General features: G+C 31.2%; 1 protein-coding gene across 1 annotated transcript in view; it reads right to left on the bottom strand.

Annotated features, from left to right (window-relative positions):
- Positions 1 to 4,983: 4,983 nt before the first annotated feature.
- The window catches only part of LOC129220570 (mitotic spindle assembly checkpoint protein MAD1-like), a 35,477-nt gene continuing 22,767 nt past the window's right edge, over positions 4,984 to 17,693 (bottom strand). The window contains exons 9-15 of the mRNA XM_054855000.1: positions 17,076 to 17,220; positions 13,713 to 13,844; positions 11,707 to 11,801; positions 10,740 to 10,827; positions 9,774 to 9,999; positions 5,770 to 5,960; positions 4,984 to 5,188 (exon numbers count right to left, since the gene is read on the bottom strand). Coding sequence (XP_054710975.1) covers positions 5,024 to 5,188; positions 5,770 to 5,960; positions 9,774 to 9,999; positions 10,740 to 10,827; positions 11,707 to 11,801; positions 13,713 to 13,844; positions 17,076 to 17,220 — 1,042 coding nt within the window. The 3' untranslated portion in view covers positions 4,984 to 5,023. The remainder of the gene's footprint in view (positions 5,189 to 5,769; positions 5,961 to 9,773; positions 10,000 to 10,739; positions 10,828 to 11,706; positions 11,802 to 13,712; positions 13,845 to 17,075; positions 17,221 to 17,693) is intronic.

Raw genomic sequence — 17,693 nt, 5'->3', positions numbered from 1 at the left:
AAAAAAAAAGGAAAGAAAACCTGACCGAGACAAATACCGAGTAAATAAATTTTGAATTCCTTTTTTTGGGGGGTATTACATGTCACTTTTCTATTTACATATACATAAGTATAAAAGGTGTCGACAGTAAAATAGTATATTTGCTTGAGTCATTCTTTGCTTTGAGCCGTCCTCAGGCGCCAGTCAAATGAAAAAAGGTATCTAAGAAGTGTCTGGCGCCCGCCGATTGTTTTTTATACAACAAATTTAACCGACGACTGCTATTGTAAAACTATTTCCTGTGCTGTAGGCATCGATTCAATTGATAAATATTTGAATGTGTAAATATTTTATGTAAAGTCTATGTAGATAACTACTCCCTTCTTTTGTAATTGTGAATTTTAGGTGTATCGTTTTTGTTCATGCTGAATTTATTTTTTTAATGTGTTGTAAATAGTTATTTAGTTTTAATCAGTGTTTTGGAATCAGTGTCGTGCAAGTAATGTAACATTTTAGTTTCGTTTCGCCAAACCTCGTTATACGAGAGTTCTTGTAAATTCAGACGGAAACTGTGCTGATGAAAGCTGCGTTTGTCAAGAAAAAACCACCCAAAAAGCAATGAAGTGTTCGGGTGACAAAACTTTGCTGTCTTTTTTTGAAAAGTTACAAAAAACAGATAAACACGAAACCGATGGATCCGGAGTTCCTGCATCAGACTCGGGGGGCTGCAACGTCTTCGTCCACCTCCGATTTTTCTGCTATTGAAAAGAATCGGTCGGTGAGTATTTGTCAATGTCCGAATTATATTCATAAGATATTTAATTTTTAGTTGATTTTCACCGTATTTTGTGTTATTATTTTTATTTTTCTGCATACAAAATGGATGTGTCGATTATCTGCAAATTTAAAATCTAATATGGATGTGTGTCGAGTATTACGCAAATATTTAATCCATTTATCATGTTCATAAAACATTTTACTTTTATTAGATTTTTGCTGTGTTTATTTATTGTGTTGGTTGATAATGCGAATACTGCTGCAATATGATATTTAAGTAAATAGAACATATGTTTAATATTACCTTCTTGACCTGCGTTTTAATGAAATGTGTCTTCCCTGGGTTTTTTGAAACCTTAAACTTTTTTACCGTAGTAAAGTACAAGTTAATTGTTATAATCAGATATATGAATGAAATTAACCTTTTTTTGCGGAGGTATCAGTACATAAAATATTAAAAAAGAGCTGTGACCAGACCGACGTAAGAAGATATTATCTTGGTTTTATTTATTATAACTAATATGCTTACCAGAAAGTCAAAAAACTAACCGTTTTTGATTACTGTTTTATCAACTCGTATCCGAGATGCCCATCATATTCAAAGTCGCTATGTAAATTTAAACAGGATTAGAACTTTGTTTCAGTAAAAGTTTTAAGTTCTCCGTCAGATCAGGAAATTTCAATTACTTTTCCATCGCTGATTTTCAAAGATTAATCCCAGAGGTCAAACCAAGTGATTTATTTCGACTATTTTTCTTGTTATTATTTATATTTTTGGAGATATTAAGTCTATTTGTCTATTTCTTGCAGACGATCGACGATATGATGATGTGAAAAAAAAATCTATAGAGCTCAAAACAGTGCATGATTTTTTTTATATCTCTCTCTGTTAAGATTGCTAATATAACATGTTTACATATTTAATTTTAAAAAAATGGATATGGTTTCTGTAATTTCTTAGATTCTATTGTAATTCAATTTAACTAGCAATTTGAAATAACACTTTTTAACTATTTTCCTACGAAATTAATTAAGTTGTCATCCAGCTAATGGCTCATTTAGTGCTTTTTGTTGACACCTAAAGAAAAAAACCTAAGTTCTAGAAAATTATCGTACGAACATTCCCCTTGAGCATGACCCCCCCCCCCCCAAAAAAAATGAAATCCTGTATCCGCCCTTGAATGCCCCAGTAGTAAAATTACATTGTAAAAAACAAGGCGAGCGGCTGTTACAGAAGCGGATGAAATTGGATTTCAAAACTCGGATTTGTTTTTGAGATTGTCTAAGCACGGTTCCAGTTATAGGGGAGGTTGGGCCACACTGAAACATGGGCCACAATGAGACATTGTAAATTCAAAAATAAATACAATTCTGACAACTACCACCACTTAGGAAGAGTAAACATAACCAAAATACTTTCCAGAATTCCTAGTTCCATGCTGTTCTATGCTTTTGTTTTGTAGAAGAAAAATAGTTACTGTTTGGACACACTGAAAGTTATTTGGATAATTTCTTGCATCTATCATAATCTTGAAAAACTTCAACAATTAAGCTAAGTGTTGTAGTTTATGTTGTTACTGACACTTCAATCTTCTATTATTCAGCTATATTATTTTTAACTCATGGTTTATTTTAATGATATGAAGCAAAAATCTTTATTTTGTTGTTTTGGCCACAATGAGACATCTCATTGTGGCCCAAGCAGCGTAAGCAAGTGTAAAATACTTATCTACTTTTTGTTTTAGTTTACAAAAAAGAAATTTAACAATAAAAAATAGGCTTGATTGAAAAATATTTATATTTTAACTAATTATTACAAGTGAACTTTTTTTTTACTACACGCTTTATACAAAACGAAACTAAAAACCAGTTAGGTGTTGATAAGGTTGCCAAACAAGCTACTTATTTCAAAGCACTTTATAATTATAATTAATATTTTTATAAAATAATTCTAAAACATACAGCACCTGAAGAGTTTTAAATCCTCTTAAAACAAATTTATTTATATGGATAACCATATTTCGAATATTAGCATTCAATATATCCTGAGAAAACTGCCTCAGCCAGATATCCATTAAGAAGGGAGAGTGCTTATAATTCAATTTCCAGGATGTATTAATACTGTTGAAAAACACTAAAATTTAACCTTTGCTTATTTTTTGTTTAAATACTGTACTGAATTGTTTAAATGCTGTACTGAAATGTTGAAATGCTGTAGCAAAATGCTTTTTAATAATTCTTTAATAATCTAGTTAAAGGTACTCATTTTGCAAACTTTAAGTAAAAATACAGTGATTATTCAGCTGTCCCATTGTGGCCCTACGTAATGTCTCATAGTGGCCCATAACTGGGCCACAATGAGACACTTTTCATCAAATTTATAAAGCTTCATAACTTTTTTTTCTAACATCACATGGGTTAAATTTGGTGCAATATACTATAATTTGATACCTATAATATAATCAAATGTGTTTCTGTGCTTTAGAACTAATCAATGTACGAAAATATGTGTTTTTTGTCTCATTGTGGCCCACCCTCCCATATGCAATATCAGTGAACCACTCAATATTTCTAGCACTTTTTTAGCTATTGTTACTTTCTTACTGCCCAAGAAATTTTTCCATGACTTTAAATAAATTTACATGACTTTTAATGAAAATATTAATTTTCAATGACTTTTTCAGGTCTGAAACTTATTTTTTTTTTAAAAGATTCCCACGACCTGTAGGAACAAAGAACATAATTTCGGTAATGGTAGGTTCGTCAGTTCCGTGGGTTGGGGGGGGGGGGTTCAAAATCACGGAAGCCGAATGAAATTCGCTAATTTCTCAGGGGTTTTATTAACATCACTCTAGGAACTGCGAAAAAACTGTATGCTTTCAGTGAGATGTACGCTGATCAAAATAAGAACAACACTGCAGGAGACTTTTTCTCGAAATAACACAGTAGAAATTTAACAAGATTGCTGATGACTTTCCTCTGAGAGAACACTCGTTTGACCTTTGGGAACAGGATCTTGGGACAGTAAAGCGAATGTTCAAAACGTGAAATCCAATCTCTTATAAGTGAAATCCTGAAATTACATCGATTCAACGTCAAATCTGTTGAAAACAATGAAATCTGTAACTGCTTAACAGGTGCTCTTTATTTTTTAAGAGGACTTATCTCCCAAATTGAGATTTTGGAAAAAGATTCTACTGGGTGACAACTGTTTTCAATTATCAACATTCATGATGCTTAAATATTCGATAGAACATCAAAGGAACGGTTTCAGGCAAGCTATTTTATAGACGATCTCCAAGAGAATACTGCAAAGTAACAATTGTTGGCTGAACTACCTTTGCCAATACTGAGTATAAAGGGAAAATTTTCATATTGTTGGAAGAAAAAACAAATATCAAGGTGATTATTCAGTGTAATTTTGAACATAGTCATACTAATATGTACATCGAACTTGGTACACAAATCTAGACAAGAGAACGATAGAAAAAAAGATTTATATGGAGGATGTATTTGATGAATATGAATATAGTTTTATACACATGTAAAACTTTTGTTTTTTATCCCAGCTTGTTAGTTTTTTATTTTATCTTTTTTATCTATTTTTTTTATTTTTACGCCAGACTTTTATGTTGCTGAAACAAGACGAAAGGAAGAGGAAAATGCACGATGTATTTTCTTAAGATAATGAATTTATAAATCCAGAGTTCACGAATTATTTTTGTCACTTTGTAATATTATTTTTTACTGTCATAAATCAGTTTGAAACAAATCTGTTTCACTTCATTACAATAAACAAGTCTTTCGGGATATTCATTGCAGAAAGGGCAGAAGTCCAAATTAAAAACAAAAAATAATTAATTTCAGTGACAAAATGAAACCTAATTTAAGGTGAGGTACTAATCCTACAATACAAATAAAAAATTTTGTAGAATTTAGTTCATTTCTGAATGAAATAATCACTTTTTATTGATTCCTGAAAAGTTGCAATAGTTGGACTTATGCCCTTCCTGAAATAGTCGATTCAAATATGCTCATCAAACACACACAATAATAGTTAACAATTACTATTTGAGAAAAGATGGAATATCAATTTGTTTTGAAATAAATGATGATAACTATCAGAAATGCTTTAAGGCATGGAAGTTTTATTCTGATATACATTCAATTACAAACAATTTTTCAAATATAAAATAAGAAATTCTTCATATGTACACAGATATATCTACAACTTCAGCTTGCATTGCAACACAATTTACATTTGGTTTTAACAATGAGAGTTCTGCATACAGGTTTGCTGATTAAACAATTCCATCGTTAAACTTGCAAAAAATGCTGGAAAACTATCGTGTTGAAGTAAATACACTTCCACTTTATCTGTAATTTGTTTGGAATATTCAGTTTCAATGAGCTGAATTCCTTCAGAGTTTATCTACAAAAAGGAAAAATATTCGAATTACCACTCACAAAATTTCACAAAAAGCTAGTATTTGAAAAAAATTTAGAATATTCAATGAAACACATAGAAATTAATCTTGCAGGAAAATCGAAAATCATGTCTTGCTTACAACTTGAATTTCTTAAGTATTTTCAAACATCAACAATTATTTCAGAGTTTTATAATAATCGCTGTCATTTAAAAAATGTTATTGAGCGTTGAAATGTATTTTTAAAAACTAAAAACTTTAATTTTAGATTAATATTTTTCAGAGATCAATAGATGCTTTTGCACTACAGATTTTATTTTAATGCATATTTAAATGGCATTTTCAGGTCTAAAATGAAAAGTGATAGCAATTATAACTTTTTTTTTTACAAATCATTAAACTTTTAACTTGCATTTATACAATAGAAAAAGAACCAAAATTAAAAATTCATCTTGGAAAGGTTTCAAAAATTTATGAAATCCTGCAAATTAGAAACATTTTCTTAGATAATGTACATAAACAATGTATTAAACAATGTGAAAATACAAATATCAAATTAATCAATGATTTACCGTAAAATACTTACCTGAAATAATAAGTAGTCATCTCTTGAATCAGCATACATGTGAGATAATTTGTAGGTTTCAGAAGTAGGAACATCGATACGAAAACCTAAAAGCCTATAAACTGCTTCTCGAAATTCAGTTGATTTGATTCCAGCATTTTCCAAGATGAATCGTTGCTGTCTTTCGGCTGCAGCTAGCTGCTCTCGTAAACCTTTTTTTTTTTCAAAAAAGAAAAAAAAAGGAATGTATTCAATGCTTAAAAACAAGAACAAATTAGTTCATAAAATACACCGCCAGCTCAGTTATTCATCCGAGGACGGTTGTTTCGTGCTTTTTTGCGCTCATCAGCCCGGAATAGGAATTAACTGAGCTGGAGACAGAAAATCTCTTAAAGGAGCGCAAGAGAGCCTAACAAACTGGTAGCTAATGTAGAATTAGCACACCAGACAAGTGATCACAACAATGGTGCGGTTCCACTCAAAGATTGAAAAAAAAGTGGGTATTTTGCATTGAATAACACTGAGCTGGCAGTGTATTATATATTTCTACCTCAACTCTGTTTAGGTAGCTAACTTACGGCAAAAAACTAATTAGTTATTGAGAATTTTTAGAAAAATGCATTTTTTCAACATTAACATTTATAATATGTCTATTTTTCACAATATGATAAAAATTGCGAAGATAACACTTAAAATCAACTTGAAGCTACTAAAACAAAAGTACTTGGAAACAAGGATGTCATAAACCTTACTTTTTGAGAGGGGAAAAATTTTAAATTTATCAAACAAAATTCTGAATTTCACCGAGTAAAAAATGAAAAAATAAAATAGTATGTGCATTCATAAATACCTATAACTATCAAAAGAGATGTTAACCATCATTAAAAAAGAAGAAAAAAATGTTGAAACATTATGAATCTTTAAATTTTCTGAATCATCGGGAATTGGGAGCTTAAGTCTTACTAACTGATGCTGTATGAACATGAACTGAAGAAGCAAAGTACAACTTGTAGTTTTAGTAGCTTTCTGCTCAGGTTTATAAGTCAAACAAGTGTTCGGATACATGAATGACTTTTTATGTTGTTGTTGCTGTAGTCTTGTCAATGCGTCTATAGTCTAAATCGGACCCAAGGCAGTCTCAGTGATTTCAAAGCAGTTGCCCTTATTGAAAGCGGTCAGTGTAGGGGCACTCGGAAGTCTGTAGAAGCTTCTTCTGGATAATGGAGCAGGAAAAGATGTGTTCCGGATTCAGTTCATACTCAGGACAGATGATAGGTTCTGATGCTATCCATCTGGATTTTCATTCCCAGTAGTATTTTGTTTCAAGTCTTGTCAAGGTCTTTGCAATAATTCTTCCAGCACTAACTTTTCAGATTTGATTTTAATAGCAGGAATCTGAGAAACTATCAGGCCTAGCATTATGAGGTGATTTATGCCATCTCAGACTTTCTCCAAAAAATTACCAATCATTACTATCTTGTTAAAAGCCCAAATCCAGAATTTTTTGTTCTGAAGTTGAGTTGTCCTGTTTTTATGGGTCCCTAAAGGTCAACGAGTGGCAGCAAAAATCGAGCGGATTTTTAAGACATGGTTGCCATGAGCGACAATTTTTGCTGAGAATAACTTGCCTCCAAATTCTTTTTATGTATGAAGGATAGAAGGTTTAAACTTTACAAAATTTATGCTAAATTTGTGGCAAGTTGTTGCCGCAAGGTCAATAAAGGTCACAAAAAAGTGACTTTTTTGAAGTTTTTTAGCATTTTTGAGGTCCAAAAACAGATTGCACCTTTCAGTTGCCATGGCAAAAGTACTGTCGCTTGAAAGGAAAGTATATGCACTTTAAAAAAATTCATAACTAACTAAGGCTAGTTTAATGAGCTTTTAGTTACATTAGGCCGAAATAGGGAAAATGTCATATTTTACTGATATTCAAACTGTTGTAACTCCTTGCGCGAACAACATATTGAAATACTTTTTTTGCCCTTGTTGTGCCCTATTATTGGTCTTACCAAAACAGTAAATTCCATTCAGGCGAAATGCTTTAATTTTTTTTAAAACTTTGCCTATTTTTGTCATCATAGCTTTTCGCTTCTTCATGCTGTTTGCCTGAATAACTAGTACAGTGAAACTTTGATAAATCGAAGTTGCAGGGACAGCGAAAAAAATTCCTGTTATAGAAAATTTGGCACATTGAATAAGAAAAGCAAACTATATAGAAAAAATAAATACCACCACTGACACTCATTAAATTTAAAATATGAGCAAAAAAGTGATAGAGTAATGTATCAAAGATAATTTTGCTACTTCAAGGGAACAGTACTGTTCTTCCTGGGTCTGTTAATCTTACTTTTCTTCATGGGATTAGATGTCTTAGCGTTGCTCTAAGGCGATGATATATACTTGACATAATAAATGTAGATTATAGTTCTATAAATTCAAGAGCTTGTATAGGTTGGAAAACAAGTTTGTAGTTTTATGTATGATATAACAATTTTTACTTTCTTATTTTTTTTTTTTTAATGTGTTATCAAACATTGCTTTGAGTAGAAATTTTTTCTCTCATTTAGTAGTCCTCAGATACTTTTGAAACCTCAAACAGGGAGTCGGGGACATTCGGATGGGATTCTATAAAAACATGCAATACATCTGCTGCTTTTCTTGCACCGTCGTTTTTTCTGGCACCGCCAATCGAAAAATGGCCGAAACTTTTTTTTGTTAGGTGTTTTGTCTTCAACTCTGTTATAGGTTTCACAGATCGAAATGGTACTCCAAGTGAGGCTAAGTGTAGATATTGAACCTCTTTGCAGTTTTTATTTTATTTTATTTTATTTTTATTTATTTATTTTTTAAGTAAAAGATGTTGTCTACACCTTCCCAACCTGATGTTATTTTTCTACTAACCAATGACGAGGTACACTGGATTCGCTCTATTCTGAACACTCATGGGACCAAACAAAAGTGTTCAGATTATGGGAATGTCCATTATAGAGGGAGACTGAATAACGCATGTATTGTCCGTTTTTCACAAGAAGGCACCTGACTCCTCCCCCGTCACGTGGTATCCGATGATTCTATTTCGCTGTATTCGGCAGAAGGTATGTTTGGATCATAGCATTTTGTTTTAAAAGCAGCAGTTTTTAAAATGGAAGAATAACAAAAACGACAAGAGACAAAAATTTGCAAGTGATGTAAATGACACTAAGATTTTTTGCAAATTAAGTTAAATCTGTTTGTTGTCTCCTTTAGAAGAGCATGGATTGCGTACCGATCACCCCCGCATAAAATGGAACTCTGCGTTTGAGGGGGCGTGGCTAAGTGCCTTCTCTTGAAAAACGGACAATATATGTATTCTACTGCGTTCATGAACTATGTTCAGTACTTGTGTGGAAAACCCTCCCTGTAATATTTCCCACCTAATTTTCTGGCTGCACTAAATAAAAGCTGTGACTTCCGTTATGAGCAGGTTTTCCTTTTCTACCGAAAGAAATGAAGTAAGCAGTAATTTAAGTGAAAAAAAAACTTGCCAAATTATGTGCAAATAATCAGTGTCCAAGATTTATTTGATCCACTTTGTCTAGACGCCTTTTGATGCAATGGTGCCAATTTTTTTCTTTTTGTTCATACTTTTGGAAAGCAAAAAAAAGAACACTATTTCAACTTATACAGTTACGTTAGCAAAGAAACTTTGACGACAGTCACGAAATAAAATTTGACTTATCGAATATTTCGGGGGGGTGTACCTCAAAGCGATTTTTCGAAAATTCAATTTCGTTCTATTTCAATTATAAAGAACAAAATTATAAGATGGAGTAAATTACGAAATTATCATAACGTGGAACCGTAACATGGGTACAAGCCAATTGGCGAGAAAATTCACCATACATTATTTGTAAATATACATACAAACCAAAAGACCTTTTAATTTTTCTATTACGGGCAAAGCTGTGCAGGTACCACTAGTATTTAAAAAAGCAGAATTTTATTTTAAATTATTTTTCATTATGAAAGAATATAATTTTATATACTTTTTAAAGTAGAGTCTGCTCCTTCAGTGGCTAATTTTTGCTGTACTTTCATGGTAACATCAGAAGCTGCAATACCTTCCTCTTCCAAAACTTTAATTCTTTTTTTCAAAGCATCATTTTCTTCCTGCAGTTTATGAAACGCGGCGAGATGGTTTCTGTTCGCATTATCAGATGGATTTAACTTTAAATGAAGTACTCTACCACTCCAGCCATCATTATTTTCACTCTAAAAATCATGAAAGAAGTGCATAATATTCAACTTTTACACTTATGTACAGCAATTATGAAACAAACATTAAATTTCACATCTTATTAGAGTTGAAAAATAAAATATTTGACATTTTTTGAGATTAATATCAATGACTATCAAGTGGATAAACCAGGGTAGAACTTGAAGTTTCCATACTAACCTATTTCCTACAATTTACATCAACAGTTCTAAAGGCTAATTCATAGCTCTTAACTGAAGAAAAATAAATAAAACAAATCTTAATTCATAAACACCATTGAAATAATAATAATAAAAAAATATGTATATATATTTTTTTAATGTTACATTAAAAACATAGATCACACAAGTGACATAGATGTTTTGCATTAAATAAATACTCTGTTCTAACAGGTGGAGATAACCATGTTAGAATTTATAATTAAATGGTTTTCAAAAATTGAAAGCCACTTAGAAAGTAACAGATATTCACAGTAAGTATTCATAGTTCCTTGAAACTAGTAAGTATGACAGAACTAATTCTTAAAATCATATCTAAATTTCATTGCTTTTAAGTAAAAGAAAAAAAAGTATTTCATCTACTTTCAAAAATCTTCAGTTAAAGTGCAGAACTGGGGATTAAGTAAGTAAAAAGAATCATTAACTTCTAAAATAAAAACTTGACTCTTAAAATTAAAAAAAACAACTTAATATCTGTTTGAGTTCTGTACTCAGAATAAAGAAAACATGAAAATTACCGTAACTTGGTTGGCCATTTTCTTTTCTAAGGCAACTTTTTTACTATGCAAGTCTGATATCTGTGCTGCAAGAGAAGAATTTTCTTCCCTGTAAGAAATTTTCAGTAAGCATTGAATTACTTCTCATCCATCAATATATCAAGAATGGCAAAAACAAATCATGCTGTTGTGACTTGCAAGTTAACAAATAAATACAAATGTGACGACCAGCAACAGGGTCTGGATTCAGGTAAATTGGACCCAGTCTGTTTATTAGTCCCCAATGAAGATCAGTAGTTCTCTTAAAGCTATTTATTACCTTGCTCATTACAACCTCTTCCGGAAAGCTGTTTAAAATGCCTACAACCCTACTAAAGTAGAAATTTTTTCTACTTTCCAGGTCAGGCTGAGAGCTGAATAGCCAACACAATGATCTCTCCTTTTGCTTTCTTGCAAAAAGTTAACATTAACAACTTTCATTTTGATAAAGTTAAAAAACTAAATCATGTCCCCTTTGTTCCAGGCTAAACATATAAAGCCTTTTAAGACTGATACCATAATCTAAATCTGAAAGCCTCCATACTAGCCAAATAAGCCTTCTTTGAACCCATTCCACGAAAGAAATATCTTTCTTGAGATAAGGAGACTGAAACTGAAACAAAACTGAACAGCATACTCCAAATTAGGTCCAACCAAACTTCAAGATAAAGGCAGAAGAACCTTCTCAGATTTGTTTAAAATAGATCTAATGAATAGCCTAAGCGTTTAACCTTTGAGAGTTTTAAAGATAAAAAAAACTAATGAAACACACTAAAACAATCAAAATGTGATAAGTTTACATCGTCAAATACATATATTTTTCACAGAAATGTTTCACTTAAAATTGGTTCCCTTATCATAGATTAACCCAATAACAGTCATCCCCCCCCCCTCCCCTTCCAAGGTAAAACTTATCATAAATAAAATAAATAAAGGCATTTTAAAGTACCTAAGTTTCTTCAGATCAGACATTAGGGCTTCTGAATTGCTGTTTTCAGCCATGCATTTCAGTTTATCATTCAGATTATCAATTTCTATCTCACTCTGAAAAACAAATTAGTTAATTAAAAACTATAAAATGATAGGAAGAAAAACTTTCAAATATAAGTTTTTGAAAAAATGAAGATTTATAGCTAGAAACTTCAAAACAAAACTCAATTTAGAAAAAAATCAGAATTAAAAATTTTAAATAGTAGAAACAATTATTTTCATCTATTAACACAAAAGTATTTTAACATTAAAATGCAACAAACAATTATGACCTAATTTAATTTCTTTGTAAGCAATTTATTTTTAATCTGAAGTTTACTTACCCAAAACTTAATAGCGAACTAATTATGAATAGGTAAAACTACAGTTAGTATACATTATTTAAATTCTTCAAACCAGAACGAATATACCTTTGTTAAATTAATCAGGAACACAATTTCATAATGTCATGTAAAAAATATGTAATTATCTGTTATTCATAAAAAAAAATCATATATTCATTAGAATTTCACAACATAAAGTTTTAAAACTGCACTTCTTTAGTCCTACTTCTGTTTACAGACATTTTTGAACTATTGTATAGCATACCCTTGGCAGAACATATCTTATTTTAAGTACCAATAGATCACATGATTGATTAATGCATACAGGTCAAACAGGAGTAATTCCTGACATGAGATGGAATAAAACAGAAGGATATTTAAACCACAATTTGTATTTCCTTTAAGAAATTTTACTTCTAATTTTTATCACTTATTAGTTTTTAATATACTTATTGAACCAATATGCATGATTAATAAATAGCTGAACTTGTTCTAGATTTGTTCCAAACAAACCCAAATCTTTTAGCTCATTCATTCATTTGTATAAAAAGAAACCATGCAGCTACATGACAAAAATCTGACATTTTAAAGTATCATTATTAATTTCTAAAAACTCAACAATATTATACGCTCACATTTCCAGTCTTATAAAGTCTATAATATTTTATTTTATACTTCAAGCAGGTCATCCGTGCATGTTCGATCATCATTTTCAACAGTTCCTTTTTCCTACAATTCAATAAGAGCACCACATGATCACAATTTTCTCTTTGAACCACTCTCATTTTGATTGGTATTGTTTAAAATTAAAACAATTTTTGTACCACCAATTAAGTTTAAATTTTGTTTCCTTAGAGACTCATGTTACCTGGGTCTTACTTTCATAACAGTGAATAGTTTCTATAAACATGAAATTATAGAGATTAGGTCTGCATCGCATGGCAGAGCAATTTGAAAGCATTTGATGTTGTGCAAATTATTGTTTTCATCACACTGTAGTCATGCACTGTCCAACTCCAACCAAAGACGACTTTTTTCTATGGAACAGGGGAAACATAAATAGCGAACAAGATGATCTCTGTTGCTAATTTAAAACTGTGGTATTTTAGATACATATATTTCTATATCTTTAGTTCTTACCAGGTGGAGTTCATGTTGCAGACTGTGCCATTGTAATTTTTATGGGGGAGGGGATAATTTTTGAGGGCTTTTAATCTCATTTTGAAGGATGGCCTGTTCTTAGGGGGTGCTCTGTAACATTTGTGGGGTGCCCATTATTGCCCTTGGAGTCAATGGGCACCCCTGCATACTTTTATACATTTATTGTTATTCAGACCTCTATCAGAGCTTCCTTTGGCCTTGAGTCTGTATCAATGAAATAAATGTTATGCGTTAGTTTTGAATAGTAAAGTTTCTATCACAGTGAACAAATTTGTTAGTCAAACAAATTTCCATTACATTAACAGCATGCAAGAACAAAGTTCTAAATACCACATCACAAACAGAGTTTAGAATTGTAAATGAGCTTAGCAACAATAAGAAACCCAAAGGTTACTTTTAAGTCTCACCAAGCACTTCCTGTATTATTTTTCTTTATCTGAAAGTAAGTAAAAATAGCATGTTTTAACAACATTTAAAATACCTTTTCTAAAGCTCTTTTATACTCCATATTTAAATCTTCAAGCTGGCTAATCTGTTCCGCACTTACTGCAAGGCCTGATATCGTTGATTCACTGAGGTAGGAATCTAAAAGTTTCCTACAATTGTCTCTCTCCTATAGTAAAAAAAATAATGCTCCATTTAGTATTTATTATAATCTTTACTAATAATAAAGCAGAAAGTCTCTCTGTCCGGAGGATGTCTGTAGGATGTCTGTAGGATATCTGTAGGATGTCTGTGACGCGCATAGCGCCTAAACCGTTCGGCTGATTTTCATGAAATTTGGCACAAAGTTAGTATGTAGCATGGGGTTGTGCACCTCGAAGCGATTTTTCGAAAATTCGATGCGGTTCTTTTTTTATTCCAATTTTAAGAAAAAAAACTATCATAAATTACGAAATCATCATAACGTGGAACCGTAACATGGGCACAAGCCAATTGGCGAGATACGAAATTATCATAGCGTGGAACCGTAACGTCGGTACAAGCCAATTGGCGAGAAAATTCACCATACATTATTTGTAAATATACAAGCGAACCAAAAGAACTGTAATCTTCTTTATCTTTACTAATGATAAAGCAGAAAGTCTCTCTGTCCGGAGGATGTCTGTGACTCGCATAGCGCCTAAACCGTTCGGCCGATTTTCATGAAATTTGGCACAAAGTTAGTATGTGGCATGGGGGTGTGCACCTCGAAGCGATTTTTTGAAAATTCGATGTGGTTCTTTTTTTATTCCAATTTTAAGAAAAAAACTATCATAAATTACGAAATCATCATAACGTGGAACCGTAACATGGGCACAAGCCAATTGGCGAGATACGAAATTATCATAGCGTGGAACTGTAACGTCGGTACAAGCCAATTGACGAGAAAATTCACCATACATTATTTGTAAATATACAAGCGAACCAAAAGATCTTTAATTTTTCTATTACGGGCGAAGCCGTGCGGGTGCCACTAGTAAAACATAAAATTATAAAAGTTACTAACAAACGAAAAAATGGATTGAATATGCAAATGAAAATGATAATTTGTACAAGAAAGATTGTAAAGTATTTTAACACTAGAATTATGGTGACCTTCTTATACCTAAACTACGGCAGGGTTCATTTTGACCCCTGAGAAGAAAGTTCATTAGAACCAACCCAACAGCATAGTTTCCTACTTAATGTTGTATATTTGTGAAAATTAGTGAAAAATCGATACATGTAGAATAAATGCAGCGTTTTTAAAAGATAGAGATTTTAAGGATGTATAATGAAGCATTAAAAAAAAAATTTTAAAACCCTTAAATAAACCAGCGCTGTTTCATTAGCATTTCAGAAACTAGAGGCTAATGCTCTCTTTTATGTACAAAAATAGTATAAATGCTTCAAGTTCTTGCGATGCTACATTCTAAGAAGCATTTTTTTTAGGTTTTGCTCTGTTTCAGCATCAGTAACTGTATTGCATTTTTTTTCCCCTCAAAAGGATAAAAATGACACCTGCCCACACTATTAGGTAAGAATCTTTTGTTTGATTTTTTTTTTAAAAAATTAATTTTCTTGAAAACTTTATTTTATTAAACAGCACAATTATTTAGGAAAAATCACAGAAAAATTAAGCTTTTTCTGAAAATACACTGGAGGCAGTTAGCGAAAAAAGTTTGCTAGGGGTCAAAATGACCCCTATCTTAATTCTAGTGTCAATTTTAATACATTTTGAAAAATATTTAATTTTGTCTTTCACAACACATTTATTAAAACATAAATATAAAAAATAAACTGCAGTCTGCAACACTTCTTAACAAGCTGCACGACTAAGCATTCATAATCCTACTAAATAATAATTGATCACTATTAATATAAAAGTTTACTACTTAAACTACTTGGCCGTAAATTTGCTATCCCTAATGCTTCTTACACTGTTGAAATTCTTTATTTTAAAACGTTTAATGAGTTAAATCATACCTGGTATGTATCTAACAATTCATCTTGTATGCAAGTATATAACAAGAAGTTCCGTCTAGAATTAAATGAGCCTACTTTCCCGTACACTCATACTACTTTCTAGTACCTGATCAATATTCTCAAAAATAGCTAAAATCGCAAATGTTTCAAACATAATTTTTCAGTATTTTAAGCTGATTTCTAGAAATAAAATATGCCTCACTCATCTAAAAAAATTAGATGTGTAAAATAAATAAATAAATAAATGAGCAAATAAAATAGCAGCACCTTTTAAATAAAGCAGCTAATACACTTTTTTCAATTAAAAAAAATTAACTGCTTTCAAAACAAAAAAATAATAATTAAAATTAATGAGCCCATTAAAATAAATACATCATATCAAAAAAAAATAGTTTCTTTCTCCCCTGTTGCCAAAAAAAATTTTTTTAAATTAATTAATGCACTTACCAAATTAACAAAAACAATAATATGTCAACTTAAAGAAATAATTTTAATTGTCACAAAAAAAAAAAAGTCTGCGCATATCTTTACGTAGAAACATAAATGACTTCGAGTTTATCCGTCGAAAACTGAATACCTAAATTAATACTTTAGAGTGAAAATAAAAACAAGAAATATTAACAATAATTATTTCACAGTTAAAACCATGGCTGCAGAGTCGGAGTCAATTCTCATTTTGGGATAAAGGAGTCGGAGTCAAATATCCAACACTCGGAGTCTGTCATTTTTCCTCTGTATATAAATTTTTACCAAAGCTACGAAATCAGAGTCGAAGTCGGTTAGTCGGAATCTGGAGTTTGTCGTCAAGAGCTATTTCCCACAAAATATGTTTGAAGTAAAACCGCCTTCAAGTACGGAATCTACATTAACTTTCAGTTTCCCCGTAGGCGCTAATGTTAAGGGATTTGAACTGTTCAAAATTGAATGGAAAATTGTTCAAATCAAAAAGATACTTTATATACAAGTTTTTCATCAAAAGCTTTTTCCTACAAAGTTTGTTGGAAGCAAATTCGCCTCCCAGTCCGAAATTGCTTTGAATTTCTCCGTAGGCGCTAATGTTACGTTTTTTTTGAACTGTTCAAAATTGAACGAAAAACAGTTCAAATCAAAAAGTGAAATATAAAAATGAGGTGCCCTCGCCGAGATCTTTCAAACAAAAAAAATTTGTTCATATCGGACTATTCGCTCAAAAGTTATTGGGGGGGACAGACAGACAGACATTTTCCTCCATCTCAATACCCTACTTTCCAATTTTTAATTTTTCGATATTTATTTATTTATTTTTTTTTTTTTGACTATTTTTTGTAATATTTTCAAGATGCATTAAGCCTTCTTTCATGCTTTTTTCTCTGACTTTTACTGGAATAGTAGGTTAAAAATTAGAAAAAAAAAATACCTTGGTTAAAAATATAACTTTTCTTTGTAGTCGTTTTATAATAGAATCTTGGCGAGGTGAATGCACTTGAAACTGTGTTAATCGATGATTTAGCACTTTATTAGATTCCTCCAATTCTTTTTTCTGTTTCTCCACAGTTTCACAACTACAATACACAAAAAATAGAAAAACTAAGTACAAGCATTGCATTTTGCCTTTTATTTAACATTCAAAATGTTAATCATACAGAACAAAACTATTTTACAGAAAAATTAAGAGCAAAATCAAGTTTTCTCTTTCTCTATACATAAAAAATCTCTCTATATAATATAAAAACAAAATAGTACATTACAAATGAAAAATAAATACAAATAACAAAATCCTTAACATAAAAGTGTGCAAAGCAGTGATAAATAAAGTAAAGAAAACATAACAGAGGTTGTAAAAAGAAAACAAAGAAAAATTAAGTACCCAAAAAGTAACAGATTAAAAACAAATTTAAAAAGTGATAGAAGATATGATTTCTTTAAACAAAATAAAAGTCAAAAATTGATTCTGAGATAGCAGCTTGAGACTGATCTCTTCAACTGTGGATGCCTATAAGTACAGAATACCAGAACAACAAACGTCCTTAAGTGG

The sequence above is a fragment of the Uloborus diversus genome, chromosome 4 (genome assembly GCF_026930045.1).
Source record: "Uloborus diversus isolate 005 chromosome 4, Udiv.v.3.1, whole genome shotgun sequence".
Lineage (NCBI taxonomy): Eukaryota > Metazoa > Arthropoda > Arachnida > Araneae > Uloboridae > Uloborus > Uloborus diversus.
The sequence above is the reverse complement of the archived record's forward strand: the minus strand, read 5'-3'. Positions and strand labels throughout refer to the sequence as shown.